This window comes from Pempheris klunzingeri, chromosome 11 (genome assembly GCF_042242105.1).
Source record: "Pempheris klunzingeri isolate RE-2024b chromosome 11, fPemKlu1.hap1, whole genome shotgun sequence".
NCBI classification, from domain to species: domain Eukaryota; kingdom Metazoa; phylum Chordata; class Actinopteri; order Acropomatiformes; family Pempheridae; genus Pempheris; species Pempheris klunzingeri.
This window is the reverse complement of record NC_092022.1, coordinates 15,684,179-15,698,971: the sequence shown is the minus strand read 5'-3', so window position 1 is coordinate 15,698,971 and position 14,793 is coordinate 15,684,179. Positions and strand designations below refer to the sequence as shown.

Genomic DNA, 14,793 nt, shown 5'->3' with positions numbered 1-14,793 from the left:
ACAAGTGGGAACAAATCTCTAGTGACAAGCCTCAACTCTGAGCTGAAGTCCAAAGTGAACTCCCAGGTCACATCCACACCTCCGGTTTACAGCTCATGAATGTACAGCATTAAGTTGTGAGTCACTGGGAAACTTAAATTTCAGATTCCATCGTTTATTTTATGTGAAGGGCATCCATGAATCATCCATTGGGTGTGTGATCTTGGTCTAACGGGAAATCCAGTTTGCCAAACCCATCAGTCACATTCAAAGAGGGAAATTAGCCGGTAGGAATTAGTTGCATCTCATCTGCTTGGGAGCATGACTGCACTATGACAAAGCACCGCCGGTAGTGGGTCTGTTTCTTTGAAATGACTCAACCGGGAGGTGCTTCCCCACATGGTCTGGCCTGATCTGGAACACCGGGAGCTACTTTTATGGCCAGCGGCCCCCAAAGCAACACATTCAATCAAAAAAAAAAAAAAAAAACAAAAAAAGGCAGCCTGTCAGCCAGGATCCAGCATCCTAGCGGGAGAAAATGCAGTTTGTGTTTGTGATGGATGCAACTGCCACGCAGAGAGGGAGCGGAGAGAGAGAGAGAGAGAGAGAGAGGGAGAGAGAGACAGAGAGAGAGAGGGCGCATATATTTGCAAATGCTTGACACATCAGTGTTGACAAAACGAGTCATGTGACGACCATGAAGATGGCGCAGCTTATGGTATATTGCAGTTTTCTCAGTATTTTCTTGCAGCAGCTCGACAGTTCTGACCGCGGAGCAGCATCGCGACCTATTACCTACTAATTACCGACCGATCGAGCCCGTTCGCGCAGGCTGAGCAGCCCACCGTGGATCAGCTGCACTTGAGCGCGATTGGCTGGTGGGGGGTTGGGGGGGGGGGTGAAAAAGGAGGAAAAACAAAGAAATGAAATAAATAAGCTTCGAGGGAAAAAAAAAAGAAGAAATCTCTCCTGAAATCCTCCTGAAATGCGGCAGCAATAACACCTTTTTTTTTTTTTCTTGCTTGTGGAGAAACCAGAAAACCTTCGCTTCGCCGTGTGCGTGCGTGCCCGCGCTTGTGTGTGTGTGTGTGTGTGTGTGCGCGCGTTACATTAGGTGGACACGGAGACTGCATCAGACTGGAGACACACGCCGGGACATAATAATAGAGCGGAGATATTGAGGCTTTGATGGTCCTTCCTCCCTCCTGCACACACAGACGTCAGGATCCTGATTCCGGCCGAGACATGTAGTCCCATGTATGAGCAGCCGGGATCATTTGTAGCCTTCAGCTCTCTTTTTTTTTTAGCAGCATCATCTCACGATATCGACATAATGTGGCTTGCTCTACCGGAGGGAAAATAACCAATTATGTGGATACCTACGGAAGAGGAGAAAATCGGAGTTGGTGAGTCAATTGCACCCGTCTTTATTGTTCATTTACGGCGTTTGGTTTCTGGCTGTTTAATTGACTTTAATGAGGCAGCGTTGTGATGGCAGTTTTTTTTGCATGAGAAACACCCAATTTTGTTCATCGACACCCCGCAAACGCCATCCAGCGCGTCCCCCCCCCCTCCTCCTCATGCCCATTACACCCTATGAAAAACACATACACTTATAATGGCTGATATACAAGGCCAGTGACTGCATAGAAAGGGAAATTGCGTGGGATGATCCAGCCTACAACCCACCACCTTATAGATGCTATCGCAGTCTGTACACAACCGCAGGCGGTGCTTTGAATCAGGCTCCCACTCGCTTAGTTTTGTGGTCGTGTAACAAAACAACAACAACAACAACAACAACAACCAACAAACAAAACCCCCCCAAAAATGCGTCAATGTAGCATTTCATCCTTTTCTTCTTGTGAGCATATCTGGAGGGGGGAGAAGGAGGGGAGAGAAAAAAAAACGCGATTCGTGTTGAAACCACGAGGGGGCATCGTGACTGCGTCCCTCCAACAGGTGTAGGCTGGAGTGAAGCAGGAGTCTACCTGTAGAGAGAAAACTGCCCTGCTGCTGCTGCAACGAGGCTGCACTGTACCACACTGTACATGCCCCCCCCCCTCTCTCTCTCTCACACACACACACACATACACACACACTGCATGTGTGTGCACTTTGACCCCGAGGAGGAGGTGACAGCGTCCAGTGAAAGATCAGCTTTCAGATTTGACTTTTATGGGAAAAAAAACAAAACAAAAAAAAAAATGTCAAAGCGACTTTTCAAATAAATCCTCCAACAATAAGGCCAGAAGGCGTCCTACGGTGGTTAGAAGCTGACTGCTGAACCCCACGGCCACGGCAAGTGTCCACAGCGTATGATTATACTATAGAGGGGTTTCATTAGGGGGAATGAGTCATGTCCAGATGCTCTACAGCTTTTTACTTGCAGGGCTACTTATGCTGGCTCGCACATGATACCCCCCCCACCACCACCCGCAGCCACCCCCACACGCACACGCCCACACATAAACACTTTGTTTGGACGCATTTGTCATGATGGTTTCATAAAGACTGCAGGGGGAGAGCCCCGATGGCAATCCACCATCATATCTGCACTTCTAGTGGCTGTACAGTAAGCGTTTGTGCATCCATCCATCCATCCATCCATCCATCCATCCATCGTAGAATCACTGCAGGTCATTTTCAAGCAAAAATACACTAGGGGTGGGGGTGGGGGTGGAGGGGGGGTGAGGCAGGAAAAACAGGGAGTTCAGTGTGGTGAAGCAACAGTTCGGCGCAGCCTCCGTCGGTGCTGAAATCTGGATGTGGATCTGTCCGCGGTGCTGAAACGCGGGGAAGCACCGCCGCTGTGTACATACTGTACCGGGTAGACACAGCCCAGTTTACTCCAGTCAGCTCCCCTCTTCACCTCAGATAGCGTGCTGACATGCTAAGTTCAATATTCTTCCCTGTAAGTGAAGCCCACGCTGCTGGCCTGCTACATTTACAGTCAGTGCAGCTCCCAAACATAGCCTGTTCTCATTTCCTCTCATCTGTGTTATATGTGGCACCAGTTTGCATCTTATCTGCTAGTTTTGTCATCGCCCGTACATCGTCTCCCACCAGTATTCCCATACACTGATATAAAACCAAGACTCTTCTCTCCTGTGTTTTCCAAACGGGCTCCATCTACACAGGAGACCGCCCCATCAAACCTTTAATGCCTTTCTCAGAGTCGCTGCTTATTCATTACTTTGTTCTTGGTTGTGTTTTTGCAGGAAATAAGATTAGTTTTAGAATCACTTGTAGAGTGGCAGCGAAGGCCTGGATTGAATGTACTGTAGCGCTGCTCAACTCTTCCCACCCTGGAACTAAAGCTGATGATTGCTTTAATCACCAATTAATCTATAATTACTTGTTCTGTGCCTCCGTCAATAATTAGGCTGTAAAATGTCTAAAGTAGCCAAAAGTAAATACTCATTATGCAATAAAAACAAAATATAAGCCAATTGTGAGGTCGTAAATTGTACAAATTTGATAAATATTAAAGTTATAACTCGTAATTCACTAATCAACCCTCAGTCCGGTCTTCTTGAAATGGCTTCTTTCTGCGAGTTGAATGTTTTTTTTTTTTCATTCTTTTGTTTGGAAATGAGTCACTGATGGATTTCTCTCATAAGCAGCGATATTGAGAGAATTTCTTTACACTTTTATTGGAACGAGCTCTGACTGTAAGTCAGTACCTGCCCACATGAGAGAGAGTGGAATGAATCAGCTGGCTTTATCTGCGGCCACATGGACGTGGCTCAGACACAAACTACTGTAGCAGTGCATGAAATAATCAAGCAGACTAGGCCTCCATTATCTGAAATGGACAGCTCTAGGATCAAACGGGCTCATGACGGAACAAAAGATACAGCTAATGTTCAGCTGAGAGTGGGATTAGAGGGATTAATGTAGCCCAAAGTAGCATTTCTTCGTGGTTTTAGCCATGATTTTAACCCTTAATCTCATCCGCAGTGGAAAGTTGCTCAGTGTCATTTTGGATTCATCACAGGAACTGGATCAGTAGCTCTATAGTTTCCTGTAACTTAGCTGACACTCACATCAGCACAATAAATATGCCTTTAGTTGCATGTGTGGTAGCCATTTACCTGGATATTTGAAAGTGCTTTATTGTAAGGTCATCAACTCCCAGCTACACAAACTGCTGCAGCTGGGTAGCATACATTTCTGTGGCACTGATTTGGCATCAGTTATGGTAAAATGCTCCTCTGCCTCTGTGTCAGAAATCCCTGGGTTAGCAAGACTTCAGCGCAGTAATGTGTCAGTAAGTGAGTGTGCATTCAAGTCGTGCTGAGCAACATGACTCAGTGGGCGAAGCCCAAAGATCGTTGTGTAATTTTCAACTTAGCTGGATCTGGGACAGGACTACTCGAGCCAGGAAAGCAGGACCTTCATGGTCCACATGCTCACACCGCATCACTGGAATGGTTTAAGCGGTTCAGCTTCAGTTGTAACCGTCATAATTAAGACTGGAACTAAGAGGACTAAGCAACCCGAGAACATACTTAATTTCAATGCTGCAGTTTATATGAGCACACTATCCTCTTAGATAAAATGTTTCTCAGTTCAGTGGTGCCATTAGCGCTCAGCTGTTTTGAAAAATAGCAGACAGTTGATAAGCTATAATAGTGGTTATTGTTGAAGTGGCAGCTTTTTAATGACAGGCTTTCTCTGCAGAGTATTTCCCCCCTGTGGGCCATTGTACAGATATGTACTGTACGTCTCTCACTGATTGTAAAGCTCAGCCATCAGGCCACTCATGCTGTGTTTTAAGCGTCACTTTATTAGGTATAGAGGAAAAACATTTTTCAAGGCATGGCAGCATGTAATAGCATTTACGCTGGAAGGTGATACTAGTCTCACTTCATCTATTGTTATAGAACAATATATTTCTTTTAAACAAATCATAGCTTACGTGTTGGACATTACTTGACTATAAGAAAACACAAACTAATTATATACATCATTACATTTCATCTGAGCAGTATTGCAGAGAGTGACAGGAAACAGGACAGTGATGACTAAACAAGAGAAATAGGTCAAAGGTCACCCCCAAACACACTGGTCTTATGTACCGCTGACTGGCTTTCTACTGAGTGTTAAGCGAACACTTTCTGTCTGTTTGCACATTTTATGAGCAGCTACGATGTCATTGCAGGAAACATTGCAGATGGCAAAGGCGTAGAAACCTGACTTGAGCACATTTGAAACTCACAGTTGTGCCTGTGATACAAGACAAACCTTTCTACACAGACACGTGCTCGACGCTTGATACTCACTGGGTGATTTTCCTCCAATGGTGTAACTATTCCATAATTAAATCCAGGAATATTGCTACTTTTGTCCTTCATGAGCTGCTGGTGGTGAAAATCAACTCCAGCTTCTGTTCGCACTTCACGCCAACACAGAGAAGTGGATTGTTGAGAAACTGTTTTCAGGCTGTTAAAACTTTTGGTAGATTTCTGAAGAATAAATTGGTACTGGAAATAGAGAGTGTCGTGTGCTTCAAGATTATACTTTGCCTGTTTACAATACATAGTAAAAAATCAATGTTTGATCCTTTAATTACTTTAATTACTTTGTAATGAAAGCGGCCTGGCTACAGGTTATAGTTCTGCTTGGCTGTCTTGGTTGGACTGTAGGGAGCTTGAAATGCTTTACTTCTAAATTATTTTACCAAACTAGTTGCCGATGTGGGGCAACACATTACAACTGATATAAATCTACTCTATTATGCTACAGAAGAGGGCAATAGAAATTATATTCAAGGGAGATCAAGGGAACAGACTGAACTAACTGAATTCACTGATTTATTACTATTTCCTGAAAATTTACAGTAGGTTTTTTGTGTTAAGATCAGCTGATGATGGTCACATAAGGAAGTCTAATTAAAATTCAGTGTTTACATACTGCATTAAATCAGATGTGCATTTCAGTGTGTGGAGTCAAACTGTGGAATTCAGTGGGGAATAATTTTAAATAATGTCCAACTATTATTCAATTTAGGAACATTTTGACAGACCAAATAATTAAACAATATGAACTTGATGACTAATATTTCTCTTTTGTCAGTGGCTGTGTGTGTTCTGATGTGGGCATTGAAGCACACACACGCATTAAAGGTTGTTAAAAGCTTTGGCAGACCATTTTTGATAGACCATTTATGTAGGGGGCAGATGATATAAGATTTTTTCCTGCTCCGTTTGATAAAGCAACGTCTATTATGTTGTTTCAGTTTGTTTATTTTGTATAAAATCTTTTGTTGAAATCAAAATGAAACATCTATCTTAAACTTAAAGTTACGTTTTTTGAAAATCACTTTCTAGTTTTTGGAGGAGTTATTCAGCTATTTGCATGCTCACTCATTTGCTCATGTTGATAATTATTTTTGACAAGGCATCGCATTTCTCAGCATTTTCACTTTGCTTTAACTGGAGCTGAAAGTCACATCCAGAAATCCTGATGAGGAGTCCAATCCCATCATGTTGTAAGGTTTCCACTTCCACTTCCAAAAACTTCTTATCTCTACTGTAAAAGCTGTACATTTTGAGACCACTGATGAATTCAAGTGTTGTACTCAAGTGTTGTGGTGTCATAATGTGGGGAATATAAATTCTGACAACCCAATCTGAGGCCTTTATATTTATTTTCTCTTTTACTTCATACTGAAATCTTTTGAAACAAAGATCGGATTAAATCTGCAACACCCTAAACAAATAGAACAGTCTTAAAAATAAAAAAGATACTTGAATGGCTTAATTATCTTAGACCAGCCGGATAAAGATAAAGATAGAGAAAGAGAGAAAGATAAAGATTAAAATTGGGTAATTTATTTCTGTGCAGGCAAAACTTTCCCCCTGTGGATGGGTGATAAGGACATGGCACCTTTGTAAAAGCTGGCGAACACCAGAAACACAAAATTTCACATATGTGTTTGATAGTTAATGAGTAAATTAATGCATGTGGTTTGTGAGTTATGGATGGGGTGACCTACATATGTGTCATACATGGAACAATGGAGGTGAGGTGAGAGGAAAGTGGAGAACAGCAGGAATCTCCTCCTGTGCTCGAGCCCTATAATTCCCACCAGTGAGTTACTGGTTACACAATCGGCCATAAGATGCCATGTGGAGTATGAATGCAACTAAATAGAGGGACAGTCTGGACTGATATACTGTTGCTCAGTAGAAATGTCCACTTTTGCCAACATTTTCTACTGCCTGTCCCGTCAGTCCTTCCAACATCCTACGTTCAACATGTTGAAGTCTAAAGATGAATTTTGTTGGTTATGTTTTGAGGATATGCTAATGCTCCGCAGCTTTTAGGCACAATGAAAGAGTGTTTACACAGCTTGGAGGTTTTGTGAGGGCGGACTATGAAAATATGAGCCTGCGCGATGTGCCCATCTCTCTCGAACATGACAATCTCATCTTGTTCTGACGTGGCCTCCGTTAAAGAGTTTTCAAAAGGTGTGAGTGCAGGTTTTGCAATTCAAATGAAATAGAGGCTATTAAAGAACAGGGCTCACAAATGGGAAATACTTAGCCCTGGCTGGAAAAGGGCCCGAGGCAGACTGAAAAAGGTGACAAGGAGGCTCTTTAAATCTATCCATCTCTCTCTGTCAAATACATGCCCAATATGCTTGACTTGAACTCTAGTGCCATGCAGCATCCATAATCTTGCCATTTTAAAATGCCCAGATCCCTGCAGCAGTTACAGTGAAGAAAGCCCTCCAGTTTGTGGATGATCTGTTGCCATAGTTACCTGAGCACAGGAACTGAGCACGTGTTACCCTCAAACAGGCAACGCAGCCGAGCCCAAGCCCCTCCTTCTCTTCCTCCCCCTCACTGGGTCCCCTGGATAGTTCATTAGCATAATGATTCACACCAAACTCTCCTTGAAGGGCCACCATTTGTAGGTTTTTAAAATCATCAGTGGAGCCCTGTCGTTATTAAACAAATTTGCCTTTACTGAGGCTTGTATACTGTATGTTATACTGCTCATGTTGCAATGCCGCACAGATAAAAACAAGCTCCAGAGGCCGTCTTATTGTGAAGACCTTTAATGTAACATCCATCCCCTAAGGCATAATGGTGTTCTTAATCAGGGTTTGAGTCACAGATGCTTCTGTGTACGGTCAAAGATGCTGCAAAAGGAAAGGTGGCATGGAAGATTTATGCTAATACTGACTTATGATAAAGCAGCATTTAGCCATAATACTTACCAGTTTGTGTGGGCTCTATTCTGGGAGACAGTTCAATTAACTTAACATTGCACAAAAATCAGGACGCTTAAGAATTAATTGCCTATTAAAATGACTACCCACTTCAGGGTGGGAGCTTGTTTACAGTTTGCTAAGCAGTAGTTCCTGTGTGACACTGTGTTTAGATGCTTGCATTAAACAGCTTATTAAAAGCCCCGCTACAACCCCAAAACACATGCTGGGTGGACACACAGCACCTGATGCACCTCGCTTAATGAAAGGTCACAAAGATGAAACCACACATAGATCTTTATCCGCAGTGTAATTTCCCTTGACAGTCAACACTTAATAATATAAAGCTACTACAAGGTCAAATATTCTTTCAGCAGTTTTGTCTCATTTTTGTTTTTTTTCTCCTTTTCTGCACAGTGATCTGCAACTTCCGGTCACCAATATGTCAGGCCCTGGTCCTGGAGATTGGGGAAACTGTACAGATTCTGGAGAAGAGTGAAGGTAAAGGCAATCAGATCTCCTATGAATAGGCACAATTACTATGTGTTCTATGCAAATAATAGTCAACTCTGCTGTTGTGTTGTAGTCACTTTTACCCAGTGTCCTCCTTATCGAGGGGTTTGGTTTTTTTTTTTAGCTAATTTCTATACCACAGTGAAAAAGTCTTTTTAGACTGTATTTAAATTTGACTACTTTTAGGCCAAACAGATTAATAAGAATTCTGTATTTCTCCACTAGAACTATATTCCCAGCAGCATGTGGAGGCTTTGAAACAGCATTTAGACCTTTATGTTGAGAAATAAAACTTCATAACTTCAAGTCCATAATTTGCTTATAAATTTATAGGAAGATTCCTGTTAAGAACCATGTATGCTGGTACTAGTTACAGGGAAAATAGAAGTCATGTTACTAGTTAGTTCAGTTTTAAGATATCCTTGAAACAAACAACCAAATAATTGAAATATTCAATTCAATTCTCAATATTTGTTATAATGTCATCATAATACTTTTTTCAGTAGTGCCAGTGACATCATTTTTATCCATTAAACTGGTTTGCCATCTAGCTCAGCTAACTGCTAGCTAACAGAACCCCAGCTAACGTTACTGCTGTCACGGATGTGTTTGCTATTTCATGGCCAATAGATTAACTGACTTCAAAGAATCCACATAATCAAAACGTATATTTAAATCATTTTGTGAAAGCTGTTTTATGGGCTGAGTTATGCTAGTTAATGTGATAAAATGAAATAATAATAATAAATGTTAATACTGTGGAGAAAGTTTATTTGGTAAAAAACAAAAAACTTAATTTCTCCTCCAGCTTGTTGTACCATGTAACCATGTACCACAGCAGAGGTACATACTGTGTACAGTCATGCGTTTCATTGTGAGGTAATGGGCTTTTCTGAAGGGCACTTTTCTCTTCCTTCAGGTTGGTACAGAGGCTTTTCCACCAAGAAGCCTTCTATCAAGGTAATTACATCCACATACACAAATTACTGGTTTGACAATATGTTGATTCCTGCAGGCTACATTCAATAGTATTCTGCATTTAAATTCACTGAGACTGAATAAAATGTGTCACTTGTCTCATATATGAAGCACAAAAAAAAACTATTTGGTATAAATGTCTATATACACATTAATAATGTAGCATATTTCAAAGACTTTTAACTAGAGAAAATGCTGGATAACCAGTATTTAATATAGGATTAACTAAGAGTAAATCAAACAAATGAAGAGTCACCAAAACATCTGTAAAATCATTTGCCTTGTGACTCAAAGTAGTCTCCTCATGAACGTTTTATCAAAGATCACTGCATTTTGTGAATGATAATGTGATGTGAGAGATGTGCATCCCAGAAATAACTTCGTCTCGACAACAAAGACCTTAATGACTGATTAACTTATTGAATAGAGCTTTGAGTTGGCAAAAATAGAAATCTCCTGACCTGTATTTCCAGAGGTGCTTTCATGAAGACACCGTTTTAAGCTAATATAATAAAAAGAGATACACTATATGTGCATTAGGTGGGTATAAAGCACACCATGGTATGAGGCACATGCCCGGCACTGTATGGCACTTTACAGATCATCAGAGCATCATGGACCCACCATGCTGTGTTATCACTGTGCTGTTTTCTGTTTTCTTTCTTTAGAAAACTCCTAATTTTGTTTCCTTTCAGCCAGCAGATGGTGCAATTAGCAATCTGGAAACCAGTCATTATACCGAAAAAAGAAAAAAGCTATTAAAAAACCAATTTAGTTATCATCCATAACACAAATTGTTTTCTTCAGTGACATCTGCAGGACAGATGCAGCACACACTTGTGGCGTTATGTCTTTGATCGAGGCACAAAGAAGGATGGAGCGACTGAATCCAAACATTTCAGTTCAGAGCATTCATGCAGCGTCATTATGATAAATCCTCTGCGCAATGCTCAGTAAGGAGAGACCACAGGTGAAGAACTCAGAATAATACAGCACCATCACTGCTGACAGAGATCGATACTCTGCACTGCAGTAAGTGGTTATTATATATGACTAACACATCTGCCTCTCATAGGATTGATTGTTCAGTAAAGGATGTTTATGACTCCATGCTCGGTAACCTGTAACGTTAGCAGAGCTGGAGAGTCATTGGGGAACCAAGATTGAAAGTTTGAATATCCACGATACAAACAGCTTTAACATAAGCAGAAACACAGATACCAGATATATTATTAGAAACCAAAGAGCAGCAGGTAATTTTTGGCTATTTTGTACGTCCACTCTGCTTCAAACGGGAATGTTAGAAGCTGAAGTGTTATGTGATGCTGCTGGGATGTTTTAAAGAAAGCACAAAAGCTGTCCAGTCCTGGTAAATGTAGGTGTTAGTGGCTACATGCTGTCCTTCTCTACTCTCATCAGCTATTTACAGTTCTTACTAACACCCCTCCATTTTGTTATGCACTCCGCAGCCCACATTCATTCGCCCCCATACTCTCTCTGTGCTGAGAGAATTAGTTGTGCTCACTGTGGCCAATTCTTCACATCTGGCAGATTAGAATAAGAAAGATGAACTGCAAGGGTGGCAGTTGGCACCACTCAGTCTCTCATGCCCTTCCCCTGCTAAGCCAAGCCACAATAGGTCTCCTGCACGTTGCTCTGCCTCTCGTTTCTGTAGTGTGTGCAAACAGTATGGCCCTCGCATCTTTTTTTTCTTTGCATGGCAGAAAATATCAGCAACAGCGACGCAGAAATCGACAAAATACGAACAAAGGAAGTGTGATCTTGCATTTCCTTCAACGTGTCCCCAGCAGAATTGTAAAATCTCTTTTTTTTACAGTTGCTGTACTCAACACAGTTTAGGTTCTTCTGGATAATAACACAAACATAACACAGTGCTGTACATTTTGGTTACGTGTTGCAGGAGAATTAAGAACATAATCCTGTCACACTTAGTAACATCTCTGCTACTTCTTTTGTCCACAGGGCATTTTCCCAGTCAGCTATGTCCACTTGAAGAAATCAACAGTGACCAACAGAGGGTAAGTTGTATGCTAAAGTGTTTTTAATTTAGCTTGTTCTGGGATTTAGTGTGTGTACCCCACCCAGAGATGTCAATCAACATACTGTAAAAAAACAAAACAAATCAAAAACAAATAAGGTTGCTAGAGTAGCACATAATTTTCGATGCCCAGATATGCTGCATTTTCAGCTTTTCGGCATTTTGAGTCGGCGGCCCACTGTGACTGAATGAATGTAACAGATAGCAGAAACACAGACATTATATTGAGACTGGCCAAGATGCTTTATTTAAAGGACCTGAAAACCACTTTTTTCAATCATATTTTTACTACAAGCGATGGCGTCTACATGAACACAAAATATTCTCTCATTGTTGGAACTGATCTGGTCATTTTACATAAGAGATTTCTGCATTTATGTTTTTATTTTTATTCTCTCTGGTTTGAAGTAGACGGGGCTCTGTGGGGAAAAGGTGATGTCATGTATTTTCGTGAACCAACCAGAGTTCAGCAACTTTTCAATTAAAATGACTGTTGTGGGTTATTTTGCTGATGTTACTCGCAAAGTCTTGGCAGATTAGCAAGAGTTTTAAATATTAAAAACATTAATTTGATGAATAACCACTAAGATTTTTTACAAACTTTAACTGTAATTGGTGCATGAATATGTAATGTTGTGGAGAAATACTTGAATTGCAAATACGTTTTCAGGGGCTTTAATGTGGATCAGTTATGTCATGGTCGACACAGTACAGTAATTGAGATCAGTTTTGACATCAATATTGATTCAGTGTCAAAATGGGATTGGTGTATTCCTAATTACTTATCATAATAACAGCAAAGCTTTACAAATGTACTATAGAGGCTCGCAAATATTAGGAAACTTGACAAGATTCAAAAATTCATACTAACCTCCACTGTGCATATATGTGATAATGCTGGAAAGATCTGTATATTCAGTTCTAGTAACAAATACAGTTATAGATTTGCAGTTCCACATATACGTTTTTAGATTTACAGTTTTTCTCACATGAAGATCATACTGTCTCAGGGCACACAAAGTATGTCTCATAGAAAAAGTCTAAAGATGAATACATTCAAAAACAATTGAGACTGTGTTGGCCGGCCAGTTTTTGGTTGGCTGTTGGACGATAAAGCAATCCCTTTAATATGTTTGATTGTATTAGACCACACAAGGCAGTGCTGCACACCAGGGAGCTGGATGTCTTTATGGCAAAGTTGGATTGACAGAATTTACATCTGATTGGTGAAGTAATTCTGCCAAAAAGTCTTTGTCATTACTTATAGCCTCTAAAGTCTCCCTTTTGCCTTGTTACTACCAACTGTACTAAATCATGATATACTTCAACATTCATTGAGTACACATAACTAGATTTTCTGACCACTGTCAGTCAAACTCTATAGTGAAGAGTGAAGGAACACCTTTTACATAAAAGTTAAATTTAAGTGCAGCACATGACATTAAATGTAGGAGGGGAGCTCAAAATATCAAAAACCTGTTTTATACATCAGCAGTGGTTTCTCCCCACTGATCCATAGTCACCAGACCTTTGTTTATATTTTCATTTATATATGTGTTTATATATGTGTGTGATACAGCTCCATCAACTGATCAGAGCAGGACGATTTGTGACAATCCAATTTTCAAGAGAATTACCACCAGACAGCTGCTGACATGCATGCACATACTCTCACGCACACGTGTACACACAATGGTCATCTTCAGTTCCCATCACAATAGCAGGCTATGGCTGTAGAGGCCAGAATAAAGGCGAAGATAAAAGCAGGCAGCAGAGCTCTTTATCAGCCTGAACTCATGGATGTTAAATCTGCGGCCTGGGATCTGTGGCTCAGTGTGGACTGGGAGTTTGCTGTTATATCACCAACCTCCAGTTGAGCTACCACATAGCAGGATGACCCTCGTTTGCACTCAAACAATTAAAAGTGCAGACTTGGAAATTGACATTATTATACAGGAGTTGCACTTTGGGAAGTCTGCTTTGGTGTTTGATGGAGTTAATGAGGTGACACACCTACTGCATATCAGTAGTTCTCCCAGAGCTTCCCTGCTGCAGACAATCACCCAGACTCAGTGTGTAATGCTGATGCCTCCCTTGTTGCAAAAACAGTGATACACTATAAAAGATAACAGGCCAGATATCTATACAAGTGTCACAAGAGATCCAACCTTTGGTTTAATCTTTCACTATGGATGTGGTCACACGGGAAGGATGTGTGTTGTGGTGTTTACTGGAGTGCTCCACACCCGTTCTTAACTGTAGCCAGAGAAAATCTCATTACTCCTCATGATATGAGCTCTTTATCATTTCATAGCTCTTACTTCTTTAAAAAGCTGGCTTCAAGCAGTGACATATATGTATGTGGTTTTGTTTGGCTGTGTATTTGTCAGTGCTGGCGAAGATACTTGAAAACGTAATCATTTACACATTGCTTCACTTTAACAATTATTCAACAAAACAGCAAAGATGTTGGGTAGATTAGTCATTACTCTTCTTTCAGTTACTAAGCTGAGCTCTGTCAAATCCTCCATACCCACATGTTTTATCTTCTCTATTAAACATATGTAGAAATAGAAAAAGAGACCTTGTGATTAAACAAACAGAATGCTTATGGTGTGGAGGCATTCACTGACCTTCAAAAGCAAGCTTACTGTTCCCTCATTGCCCCAATGACTCACAGAGGAACATTAGCAAGCCAGTGAAGACGACCCACCACAACATGTCAAAAAGACAACTTTGGAGATTCTGGGAGGTGCGTTTCTTCTTCTTTGGTTGTGGCTAACCTTGTCCCCACACCTCCAGCCACGGCTCCAAGCTAGCATAAAGCTAACTCCTGGGCTTTCATCATATTCTGTGATCACTGTAAAGTGCATCTGCAGGGGGTGCTGTTGTGTTTATGTTACTTTATACAAGTGGCAGCTATGAATGTGATCATGAAAGCTATGAGGTCGTGATCCGACTGTGCCTGGAAATTTAAGAAACACTCACAGCACCTAATATTGTCATGTACTTGGGCTAAAGATTGAATAACATCAATAGC

General features: G+C 41.0%; 1 protein-coding gene across 1 annotated transcript in view; it reads left to right on the top strand.

The window, feature by feature from the left end:
• The first annotated feature begins 1,348 nt into the window (after positions 1-1,348).
• LOC139209618 (dedicator of cytokinesis protein 3-like) overlaps positions 1,349-14,793 on the top strand; it is a 47,063-nt gene continuing 33,618 nt past the window's right edge. Inside the window, exons 1-4 of the mRNA XM_070839404.1 lie at positions 1,349-1,385; positions 8,621-8,704; positions 9,636-9,676; positions 11,678-11,733. Coding sequence (XP_070695505.1) covers positions 1,349-1,385; positions 8,621-8,704; positions 9,636-9,676; positions 11,678-11,733 — 218 coding nt within the window. The remainder of the gene's footprint in view (positions 1,386-8,620; positions 8,705-9,635; positions 9,677-11,677; positions 11,734-14,793) is intronic.